General features: G+C 42.5%; 1 protein-coding gene across 1 annotated transcript in view; it reads right to left on the bottom strand.

Moving 5' to 3' along the window:
* Positions 1-6,999: 6,999 nt before the first annotated feature.
* Positions 7,000-13,406, bottom strand: part of LOC311242851 (bifunctional heparan sulfate N-deacetylase/N-sulfotransferase 1-like) — a 75,963-nt gene continuing 69,556 nt past the window's right edge. Inside the window, 1 exon segment of the mRNA XM_084331906.1 lies at positions 7,000-7,345. Within this exon segment, the coding sequence (XP_084188032.1) occupies positions 7,226-7,345 (120 nt within the window). The 3' untranslated portion in view covers positions 7,000-7,225.

Below are 13,406 nucleotides of genomic sequence, written 5' to 3' on the forward strand. Positions count from 1 at the left end.
GCTGCTCCACCCAGCCGCCCCTAGAAATAGAATATCTCTATAGACTGACCTGGGCACGGTTAATGGCATAAAAGAAAGAAAAAAATACGTTTGAGGCTATGTATTTATGTATCTATGTAGATTGAGTTTGTAATTTGTATTCATTGTTAATAATTTAATGAAATGCTGATATGGGGATGGTGGCGGCCTATACAACTGAATATACATGGCCCCTTTTAGTCCATTAATCAACAAATTGGTCAGTAAATTAAGATTTTATGTTAATATGGGTTTAGGTTTAATTAGTTATATCTCATTCTACAGGACAAGAGCCTAGTATGTGAAACACAAAAGTTAATTAAATGGAGCATTCAATTAGCAAACAAAATCCATTGACTTAATAGACTAAGAATTTCTTTAGTCAAGGAAACCAAATAAGGCATACAATCATTTTGCTCTACTCCTCCTTTAGCAACCAATGATATGAGACTTTCGAGAGTGATCACTACAGTAGTTGCTAGGCAGATGTCCTCACTGATTGTAAAGGGAAGTCTGAATCCTCCTCACCACAATGAGACAACTTGCGAGGATGAATTAAAAGAGTTAGCTTAATGAATTGATGGCCTCTGTAAACCAGTGATTAAATAAACTAATACTACATGTTATTTAACGCTTATGACACAAACATTACCCCATGTTGCCTATTCTGGGCCATTTTGCACTTCCTAGATATGAAATATGAAAAAATGCTTTCCAGTGCGTTTTATAGGAGTCTACATTTAGAAGAAGTATTTAGCCTTTATTAGCCTAAACCAAGCTATGCAATACAATGACTCGGTGTCCGAAGACGCTATAAAATATTCCACAAAATAGGAGGAAGTGTGCGTCAAAGATAAAGTGAAAGGTGTAGAGGGCTGGAAAGTCTGCTATGAGAACTGTAGGCTGGTTCTGTTGACTTGTGCCCCCTTGTGGCTAACTTGCGACACCATCACTTGTTAATAGGAGAAAACAGTGAAATGAGTCGAGCTGCAGGTAGATACATTTCCCATGTTATTGTTATATCTTTGTTATATGTATATTTTATTTGATCTTCGTCCTCGTATTAGGCTATGTTTACGGGTATGCATTTATTGTAGCCTAGTTCATTATCACCTGCTAAAGCTAACAAATAAAGTGCATTAACAAATAAATAATAAATAATAAAGTGGTAACCAGTGTGGATGAGTCTTGCCGATTCATTTGATTAATCTGTTGCAGAGTTTAAAATCTTGATCTCCAACCTTTGTCAATCAAGTTGTACATGTTCTAATAGATTGTTATCGTTAATAGTTATGATTTTATGCCTTTTCTTTTTGCTTAACTCTGGATGCACACTTGATGTGACTGTAAATGAGGGAAAGCTCAGTTGCCTTTCGAGTTTAAATAAAGGTTTGACACAAAAATAAAAGTGAAACAGGACTTGATCTCATTCCACAGCCGATGTTGTTGCTTTTCATTATGAAAGGATTGGATGAGCTGCAGACGATCCTAAACATGAGGTTGAAACTCCAGACTACACGAGGAACAAGACATGATCACAATATTTGACAACATGACTTGTGGATGAATTTGTTTTTCAGGTTTGGATTGATGAAACCAACACAGAATCAAAACAACACAGACATCTCTCTCTCAATATATAGTGTTATGATACACCATATATCTCTAACCTTAACCTAAGCCTATAAACCCCTAACCTTAACATAACCTCAACAAAACCCCTAATGTTAACCTAACCCTCTACAAAACCCCTAACCTTAACCTCTACAAAACCCCTAACCTTAACCCTATACAAAACCCCTAACTGTAACCTAGCCCTATACAAAACCCCTAACCTTAACCGAACCCTAGGAGAAGAAAGGTAAAATAGGAGGGGAAAGAGGTAGGAGGAGAAGAAAGAGGTAAAAGAGGAGGGGAAAGAGGTAGGAGGAGAAGAAAGAGGTAAAAGAGGAGGGGAAAGAGCACATATGGATTGTTTGCTGCAACGTTTCTGAATGAATTGAAGCATTAATAAATAAGCAGATAATTAAATTAGATGTCCATAACATTTGTGTTTTTAATTAGCATAGCCTAAAGAAATATGAATTAAAGAAGTTAAATACTGAATTAACGACACATTTATTAACAGGCTGAAAAAAAACAATTAGCCTATTTAATAGGCTAAACACTGTGCGTAAAATATAGGCTAAGCGGTGGTAAAAGGCAACTAAGGCAACTTTGGCTAAATAGCCTTCTAAAACAGGCTAAACTTCGTTTTGGCTTCTTGAGTTCACATTTCTTTGGTTTGCAGTGGTGTATCTGCGGGCCAATGTTCCGAGACATATTACATTACAGCCCTAAATGGTGGATTCAAATAGCGTAACAATTATACAAATATATAAATATGTCTCGGAACATTGGCTGTTGCGTTGTTGCAAACTGGGGAGGTGTGAATTAAAGAAGTTAATACTAATAACAGGCTGAAAAAACAATTAGCCTATTTAATAGGCTAAACACAGCGCGTAAAATATAGGCTAAAAAGTGCGTAAAAGTGCGATGTCTTTTATGCTGCGCTGTAACAGCACTCCATCGTGGACACTGGACAGCCAGCTGAAGCGTGTGGGCCATACATCCCAAACTTTGTAATCCTGTGTCTTTCATGCATTTGACCACGTTTCGGGCATTATCTCGGAGTATGACATGAATATTTTCTTTCGGAATATGCCACGTCTGGAACATATTCTCGAATGCTGTTGCCAGCGTTGCAGCCTGCAGCAGTATGGGAGCCGGAGAACTCTTGGGAATGCAGGAGCGCTTTACGGAGTTGGAAGTCTGCGTCAATCCACTGAGCAGTCAAACTCAGCATTGACATGGGGCTGACATCAGAGCTCCAAATATCACTGGTAAAGCTAATAACGTCTTCTTTCAGAAGGCTATCAATTCTCGAAGACACTCTGACGTCACGAGACCGCCGCCATCTTGGTATTGGGGAAACAAACGGATTTCTACGATCAAATGTATGCGTTGAGCTCCGTTTTTTATTACATATTTTATCACATTCTTGTTCATTTCATAACCTTTTCATATAATTAGTTTTGAAAATATTGAGGCCAACATGGCATTTCACTATTTCGAAAGCCTTTCTGGTGATTCTAAAAGTGCATGTTTCCCCCAAGCCATAGACATGCACTTAGACAGAAAGTTAAGACAGGAAGTTGACTTCGAGAATGTGTGAATACACTGCCTGGTAGAGCTCGGGTACAGGGCAATGTCTGAAAAATACGTGCGACCTGGGAGAGTGTAACACGGTCGTCGAGCCCTATGAATCCATTACTTTTCATGTGATCACCTTAGCCTTCTGACTACCACCGTCATACGCACATGTGCCCTCTAACGTGGTTTGCATTAGTGGCCGCTTTGTTTCCTCTGACTTTTTTTGCTCCAAATAATAACGAGTTGAGTTCACCATGTAGGCTGTGCTTCATCTCGATATTCAGCTGAACGCATGAATGCTGAGTCTGGCATCAGTTTGCTTACATCAAACACAATGAATGGTTTTGTTACACACGTATTATTGTTCTGCAGTGTTCTGGAGGTCCAGATTAATGGTTGGGGTTGGTTCAACGGAGGGGTATGGATTGGGCTATCACCTAAAGTCCACGTTTATATATATATATATATATATATATAGTTTTATTTGTAAGATATGTTGACCTGATAGTGTTTTATTGCTTTATTGTTCGCCCGTATATATGCTCCTTGTATCGCCGCTGCTTACAGCGCGCATTGGAACGGAGACAAAGTTATACCGTTAGTTTTGTATACAGACGAGCCACTCAACACATATTGAACGGAGAAAAAGATAACCGTTAGTTGGAGAATAAAAGTGAGGAGAGAGGTGTTTTGCTACAGCGCTGTGGTGGTAACGTTAGTGCCATTATTAGTTGGAAACGGTGTTGTGGTGTTGCCAAGGGAGAGGAGGAATACCATACTCCCGCATCGATCTGCCGACGGCGACGGGCAGAGGATAACAGAGAAAGAAGAGACGTTTAGACTGAGTTCGGTTGAGGCTGAACTCATATAGCAACCAACAGATTTTAGGTGATAGCCTAATCTATACCTTTCTGTTGAACTAATTCTAATTATTAATCTGGACCTTCAGAACATGCAGTATTATTAATTTGCTCAAATGTCGTGGCCTCACACAGTGCCAACTGCAGGTCTCGCCATCTCAGGTGCCAACTGCAGGTCTCGCCATCTCAAAGAGGTTGCTCAATGCTGTAAAATATTACATAAATGTGTTTTTATGAATAACGATATTTGAGGAGCCTAATAATATTGCTACAGCGTGCTGCAGGTAGTAGTAGTAGCTAGGTATGTGGGAGGCTGCGGGCGAAACTATCTCCGTGACGTCAGCTCTTTAGCGTGAACAAAATGGCGGCACACATGTTGATAAATGCTACATAACAAATGGTTTTTTCTTAGAAACGGCTTATTTTTATAACGTGATTTTTTCTGTGGTTTATCTAAATACTAATTTGATGCTATGACTATGTTTATATCGCTATGCTTCATCTCCCCTTTAAACCTTTATTTACCCAGGGTGGGGTAGGGGAGGAAAGGAGGAGGTAGTAGAGGAAAGGAGTAGGGAGTGGCGGAAAGGAGGAGGCTTTTAGTGGGATGCACTGTCTACATCTCCTCTACATTGATCTCCTCTTACTAACCTCCATCTCATTCTGAAGTGATGGTGATGAGCTTGAATGAAAAACATCACTGACAAACCGAGGCTTAGATATAATGTGTGAAAAAAGAAAAGAAAAATGATCATCTATTGAAAAATACAGTGGTGTTTTATTTGCAAATTAAAAAGCACCGACAATATTAGTTACACTGTAAAAATTATTGACAACAATTACAAATCTTTATCGTACAGTCCAGAATATTAGTACCATCGTTGCTGTTATGTGTTATCATCATCATCGTCGTCATCATCATCATCATCATCATCACCACTTAATTAATACTTTATATGAAGAGGTCCAGGACTTCTGTACAACAGTTGGCAGTGACAGGATGTGAGGGACAATCATATCACCAGACATAACGGAAGCAGAACGGTAGCGACACACTTCCACGCCCCTTTTTTACAGTGTAAACCCAACCACATTCAATCATTTAGGTCTACCAAGCGTTGCGTCATTATGTACATTTATAAAGTCTGGAAATAAAAAGGACCCGACAATGTGCATCGTTATAACGTCAGAGAACATTGTACAAATCTATTGCGATAAAGAGCAGCTTTTGTTATTTACGCTTGACATCTAGTTGCAGTGGTAATACCTTGGACCGAGCGACCGTGGCGCCAGTACGGTCTACGAGTCATACTGTTGCTTTACCTGGCATCGTTTAGACGTCCCACCCCCAGAGACGGCTGCTAAAATTGAAATGGAGCAGAGGACTAAACACACACAGCTTTGAACGTAACCCCAGCCCACACCGCCCGCCACCCCCCCCCCCCGCCCCCCGCTGCAAAAAGACCGACAACCAACCACATCGCTCCGTTTTCCCTCCAGCCGATTTGAAACTCCGGGACCAGAGTGCTCGCGCAACTTAGCTAGCTTATGTTTCAACTTCACAGATGGTAGTAGTATCTATCTTATGTGTGCTTTCCAACGACGTGTATTCTCTGAGGACTAGCATTCACGGGTTGAGTACCTTTAGAATATTGTGCTTTCGGCGTTCGTCCTACCGTTCCCCGCTTTGGCCCGGCCGAAGCATCGCCGTGACTACGACGACGGAAGCGACCGCGGCCAAAGAGCGGGAACCGTCTGACGAACCGGGCTGCTGTATATCTGGCTCCTATGAGAAAACAGAAACCGAGCGCAACTGTTTCGTCTTTGTAGTACATTCTACAATAATGTCTCGACCACAACGGCTTCATAGAAAAAGTTAAAACGAATAAAAACAGGGTAAAAAAAAACGAAAAAAAACATCTTTCAAAAACAAACAGACAGACAGAGACAAAACAAAAAAGAACCCTCAAAAGTCCATGTAGTAATGTTTTTGTTGAAGATTCTGTCCTGGCACTTGTAAATGCATTAACTAGAAGTCTACCAAAGGCCTTTTGGATAAGGCTACACCATGCAGCCTGAGAGCAATCCTCCTGCAAGTGATTCCCATACATAATAAATCTTATTTGTGGCGGCCCAACCCAACATCAGACACAGACCCGCCACAAATAAAGAGATTTCCCGAGGTGATAGAACAACACATCAACAGCGTTCCGAGTTTGGTATTTTATAGAGTTCTTTCTGCTGTTCCTTTATGCGTATCTTACCCCCCCCCCCCCCCCCCCTCCCACCACCACCGCAAACAGGTGGGAAACCCCTGCCCCCCCCCCCCCCCGATCACCCATATGATCCATAAGACACCTGCAACTACTGCTGCTCTATCCGTCAAGTACTAAACGTGTCTCAGTGAGGTCCGCGGTCCAACTCCCGTTCGGGGGAAGACGCGGTGAGGTCGTCGAGTTTTACAAGCGTTCAAATACTCCGGCTCTCTCTCTCTCTCTCTCTCTCCCAAGACACATTCAAGAGAAGCCGGGTCTCTCTCGCCCCTGTCCCGACGTTTAAAGTCGAAGATCCCGAGTTCGTGGTTGAAGACGAAAAAGAAGGGTCCGCGCGGAAGGGGAGGAGTAGGTGGATTACCGTTCGATTTGAATGCCGTACGTCGGTGTGCCTCTCTCCAGCCTCGCTCTTCTTCAAACCGCGGTACGGTCCTGCGGGGCGGGTGGGGTCTCCGTGTGCCCCCGAGCAGGGGGGCATCTCGAGAAAAAAGAGAAGAGGGGAGGCCGCGTTGTAGGCTCGATGCCAAAGTTTAGTTACCATTATTACCCTCTTCTCTTCCTCCCTTCCACCCCCCCCCCCCTTCTCCATCCGTCTTGGGAAGATCTCCCTCAGCTGGTACACAGTACCCCCCCCCCCCTCCACGGTTAAACCTCCGATTTCGATCGATGCATCTCAGATCTCTCTCTCTCTCTCTACTAAAAGCCACTTGGAGGAACCTGCAGGGGGAGTAATATCCAGCCCTTCAGCTTCCGTTAGGGAGTTCGGCCAGGGTGCTCCCCGTCCCCCGCCCTGCCAGGGAGGGAGGGTGGGAGGGAGGCGTGCGAGCGAGCGGCAGGTCAGTCTGTTGAGCCGTGTGGTCTCCTCCCCCGCGCGCGGCACCGCTACCTGCTGTGGACCAGCTCCTCTCGCAGCCAGCCGGGCAGCGGCTGACCCATCCGGTAGAGCAGCTTGGACAGCTCGATGTTGTGGTCCCGGTAGTGGTCCCTGAGGAACCCCTGGGTCTGAGGGAGGGAGGGAGGGAGGGAGAGACGTTCATGTTTTAGTCGTTTAGCAGAACGCTTTTTATCCAAATCGACTTAGAAGTTGTGTACCCGACAGGTCAGCAGGAAGGAAGGGTACAACTCTGGCCGCTAAAAGGGGAAGTGAGATTGTTCGACGAACAGTGTTGAACTTGAGCGCTACGGTCTTGAGTGCATAGTAGTAAAGATATATTACTAGCATTAGTAGGTAGGTAGTAATATAGGCAAGGTAGATTCCTTAGTAGAAAAGTGCATAATAGTCAAATAATTAATTTCAGATATTGATTGAAGAAGTGTGTTTTAAGTCAACGGCGGGAAATCTCAGCTGTCCTGACTGTGGTGGGAGGTTCGTTCCACCATTGTGACAGAGATAGAGAGAGAGAGAGAGAGAGAGAGATAGAGAGAGACAGAGAGAGAGAGATATGAGGGGGTGGTGGAAGACATACAAGAATAGGGTACAGGAGGCAGGGCTCTACGCTAACCTTTTTCCCAAGGCATTTAGGAGCACACAAAGAAATTTTGGAGCACACAAAAATATTTAGGAGCACAGTGAAAATATTTCAACTAACAGAGTTTATTTTAAATTTTTTATATTTTATATTTGTACTGTGCGTGGGTGTGCAAACGGGAACGGGACGCGTTTTCCTTAATGCCAAGCAAGCAGTGCAAAAATGCTTCCGCATTCGTCACCGCACGCCAGTGCGGTAAAGCGCCCTTCTTTTCAGGCCCCGCTTAGACAAATGCTACCGTGCGTGCACCGGCGGCGGCGTGCTCGCTCAGGTGCGTGCGTGCGCCGGCGTGCTCGCGCGAGGTGCCCGCGCATGCGCATGAGATCCCGCCTTGGTTCGACACGAGCGGAGCTCAATATATATAAGTCACCGCCCCTTATTCAGTATCTAGAAATAGCTCAATTGGCAAGGCCACATGGCTGTGGATCCTATGGCTCGTTTGCTGGCGAGTTCGAATCCCATCGAAAATATTTTTTAACGTGATTTTTTTTTAACGTGTATTCTTTCGCCGGTTAAGGTTAGGCATGGTTAAGGTTAAGGTTAAGGTTAGGCATTGTTTCGGAGTTGGTTAAGGTTAGAACGGTTAAGTTTAGGCGCTGTTAAGGAGCTGGTTAAGGTTAGAGTTTGTCAAAGAGAATGGCAATATAATTTCTATGGTTAAGGTTAGGCATGGTTAAGGTTAAGGTTAAGGTTAGGCATTGTTTCGGAGTTGGTTAAGGTTAGAACGGTTAAGTTTAGGCGCTGTTAAGGAGCTGGTTAAGGTTAGAGTTTGTCAAAGAGAATGGCAATAGACAGCCTATTTCCGCGCGACCTGGGCGCTGGGCGGCGGAAAATGAAAGGCGCATTACTGCACGCCACTACGGTAAATTTTTGCACTGCTTGCTTGGCATAAAGCTACACGCGAACGGGACACACATCTGTGCAATAGCCAGTGTTGGGAAAGTTCACTTTCTACATGAACTAGTTCAGTTCACAGTTCAAATTTTTTTAAATGAACTAGTTCAGTTCATAGTTCATAATTCTAAATGTTGAACTAAAGTTCATGGTTTCAAAAATGAACTAATTTAGTTCTTTAAAAAAAAAATATTATAGATTTTTCACGTACAGTTACTTACATTACAAAAACACACATTGGGACAAGGGGGGGGGGGTCCTCCAGTTCATCTCTATGCCATCATCCACACCATAAGCAAGCAAAAACAAAACAAAAAGAAAAACAAGCAAAAAGGAAAGCAGACCAAGGCAGGCACTGTACAGTATTGCACTTGCCTCGAGCGCATTCACATGTAGACATACATATATTTATTTTTTCCTATCCTAGGTCTGTCCATACAATGGGGCACTGGGCCTTTAGAAGGATCCGATACATTTCAGCAGGAAAATAGTCTAATAGTGGGGCCCACACATCCTGAAAGGAAGCGTTGTTGACTCTATGCATTGCACAGTGTCTTTCATGGGGTAGGAGCACACCGAAGATCCCTCTATACCACATTTGTAAAAATGGAGGCTTATCCTTAATCCAGTTTATCAGAATGCATTTTCGGGCTGAAAGTAGAAGTTTATCAAATAGTTTGAATTGTAAACTCTTTTAAATGCATACGCCGACGTGATGTCTAGAGGTAGAGAGTCTGACTCCGACTGAGCGAGTGCTGCTGCTGCTGCAGCTCTCGGCTTCTAATCTGCGCGCAGATTCCTGTTCCACTGCTTGTTGTGAGGAGGAGTCTGATGACGTAGCAGGGGGTGACAGGCTGGTTGCCAGATCGGGTGGTTTTACGCATAATATTTAAGCCTGTTTACAGTGTTTTAACTGAGTTTTCGGCTGAAATGCATTATGAAATATGGCACATCTTTGAACGCCGTTATAATAGAGTGCTCAGAATGAACGCACTTTTGAACTCCGTTACACAGGGCTGAGAATGAACGTGTTCTCAATTACGTTCATTTAGCGGATATACAGTACGTTCAGTTCAAGTTCGCCCAAAATACGAACGCGTTCATGAACGATCGTTCATTGAACGCGTTCAGGTACATCACTGGCAATAGCACATACCACCAAAGTCATTGGCCCACTGTGTGTGTGTGTGTGTGTGTCTGCGTGTGCAAACGGGAATGGGACACAGACATTTTAACTATTAAGTGGTTAATGCCTACTGTGGCAAAGTTGTAGCCAACAACTAGGCCTAATAAAAAAGGCAGTGACATTGAACAACTGCTACAAAAGTAACAGTCACTTAACTTTAGCTTTTGCCCCTTTTATGCATACAATGCCTATGTTTTGGCTAGTGTTGCTCTTCTAGAAAAATAATCTTTTCAGGGTTGCCTATTGAAATCCAGTACAGAAACATCGTTTATGAGTTCACCCCCCCCCCCCCCCCCCACCCATCCAACCACCTCCAATGTACAGCCCCTCCCCACCCAACCTCCTCCAATGTACAGTTTCTACGTCAAATGTATATACTCTCTTTTCTAGACTCTTTTTGTACCACAAACAGTACTGTATTTGCAAATCTGGTATGTCATATGTATAGATGTAGCAGTACCGTCTATCTGTATGTCGTGTATGTCATATATGTTATGATGAATTGAAAATGGGGGACCCTGATGTAAACCAGACGAAAGTCTTTCTTTGGTCTGCATCCCCTTAACAATTGTATGTATTGAGCTGTACTGTACCCATTCTGCAATCTGTTAAAGTTTTCAATCAATCAATCAATCAATCAATCAGTTTGCGTGTCAGGTAGACCATTGATTGACAGTCGATTCTGCCAATTACGTCACACCGCTTGCACCCACCTCTGCTGTTGATAACGCTAGCCAAGTTAGCACACACACATACACACACACACACAGTGGGCCAGTGACTTTGGTGTAGGGGTGTAACAATGCATCGCAATGCATCGATCCTAAGGGGAAAATTCAACTGCATCGATTTGAAAATGTTAGAATCGATTATAATCGCAATTTGAATGTGTACACAGTGTTATGTTATTCTCAGCCAACACAACGACATACGCTACTGCATCAACGTTATGATTAACAAAGCAAGGCATTAGTTTTGTTGCATTAACGTTATATTACTATTGCTATCGATAAATCTAGGTGTTCTAAAATCTATTGCTATTGGTAAGACTAGAATAAGTTCATTAACACTTTCTTCGCCAGGCTTATGTACATCATTATACCATCCTCTGCCAGCTCTATTTGTCTATGGAGAAGTTCCCCTTCTTTGCAGGGCTATAACTTTTTAAATTGTATTGCTAAATTGACATTACTATGGCCCATTCAACGTCAATTATCTATCGTTCAGGACGTAGAAACGTTATACTTTTTCATTCACATATTCATACTAAAATACGGTCTAAAGTATAAATATGTTTTTATCGTTTTCTGCAGCATTCTCCAGAACGTGATTTATAGCCCTAAATGCATTATATTGATGATCAAATACTGTTTGATAGCGATCTGCGCGAGATAAAAAAAATTCAAATGGCCGTGCTTCTAGAAGTTACTACTTATCATCTGATGTTGACCGGATGGGGGGGGGGGGGGGGGTCGTTTATAATTCCGTGGTCAACGTTAGATGATTCATCTAGTGTGGGTGATATGATCATTAGAGCAGTTTGTATCGAACACGGTAAAAAAAACGCTGAAACTCACCGCAGCTTCCTCGTAGCGTTGGGCGATGAGCGTGGAGCTAAAATATTCCTATTATGGGATGTTGAAATATGCGATCCATCTCCAGGTTGTATAATAGTATATACGTCCAAATCATGTTGTTTATCGAGTTATTGGTAACGGATCACTATCCATTGTGTCGCGCTCGAGTCCCGGCACCTATAGCGAGTGATCGGACCGAATTTGGATGAGCACCAGTTTCCGTTTCCGGTTTCCGGTTTGGGCGATCCGCCGATCGGCCACCAGATGGCGCTCTTGAACCGTTGGAGAGTTGAGAGGGGATCAACAGTAGATCTCAAGTCTCCGGGGGAGAAATATGATTGCGATCACAGATTTTTGAAATATTGATCTCAATGACGTGGTACGGCGTCATTGGCAGAATTAGCATGGCGGGGAATGACGAGTTTAGGCGTCCTTGGCGATTAAAGTGTTAACTTAATGTTACTGTCTCGGAAAAGTCTCGCATAGCGCAATGGCGGACTTTCCGGAAGTAAAAAAGCAAATGAGAGCTTCCGATTGGTCATTTCCTTTCTTTCCCTTGAAACCAGTCATGTCACTCGACTGTGATTGGACCGTTGGCTTGAGTGCAATGTGGGACTTGTAGTTTTTGAACGATTAGCAGCGGAGAGAAAAAAGCACGACTGAGGTTGTAAACTTCACTCGCACACTGTGCGAGTAATTTATTTTTCCGGTTCGCACACACATATTCTTAGGGGCAAATGAGAGTAAAATGGTCGCACTGTAGAGCCCTGGGAGGAAAAAAATCAAATAACATTCAAAACCTTTTTGAAAACAAAATGCTATAAAAGGATAATTAAGGGGGAAAGATACCATATGTACGATATATACACTTAGTCCTTTACACAGTAGGCGTTGCCTTCAGCATATTTCATACAGTATGTTATGACATATAAGTATGTCTGCACGACCACAGACTACAAGCTCCTAGTAATGCAAAGAGGGGGAGAAAACAGAGATAGTTCCAGCGTTTGTTTTCCACGTCTCGCAAAAGTTCAGAAACAATCAATGCGAAGGAATCAACGGAAGGCGGTTCTGCTCTGCACTCAAATTAATTCTCCCTCTCCCCCTCTGAAGGAATCAATGGAAGGCGGTTCTGCTCTGCACTCAAATCAGTCATATCTGTTTATTTTTGGGGGGCGTCTTTGCATTTAAACAGGAGTGGACAAACTGCTCAAAATAAATTCATAGAGTGGAAATGGAATTAGGTTCTCTCCTCCGTTTTAGAAGCCTAGCATCCATAACTGTACAGACAGACGTATATATTCTGGAGCACATTTGACAATTAAGCAAGATGAAAACAAGACCTTTGAACTCTGTATATATAATATATTATATATACTGCTTTCACTGTCTGCAACTGCTCTACACTGTAGTCATAATAATCATGACTACCTACCTCATACTATAGTCTACCCATATAACTTTGTATGATAGCATGTACAATAATGCTGTATATACAATATATATATTTATTATTACTATATATATATATATATATATATATATCCATATCAGTCTGTACATACCTGCATATATTCCTTTTACACTTTTATCCTTTTATCTGTAGATACTATATCTATACATATCCCTTACCTACTCTTACTAGTTACGCTGCTGGCCAGTATGACTTACTATCATACTGTATTTATACCTGTATCACTGTAGATATTAATACTACAACTTTGTACGTACATACATCTGATTAGCACTATTACTCAGAAGTGCTACTGATTTATATATTTTATACCCAGTTTAATCACCTGTACATTGCTGTTGCACTTTACTGCCACATTTGCACACTCTGGTTGGACGCCTACCCTCTTTTCATTGTACTGCAT

The sequence above is a fragment of the Notolepis coatsorum genome (genome assembly GCF_963971535.1).
Source record: "Notolepis coatsorum genome assembly, chromosome: 16".
NCBI lineage: Eukaryota > Metazoa > Chordata > Actinopteri > Aulopiformes > Paralepididae > Notolepis > Notolepis coatsorum.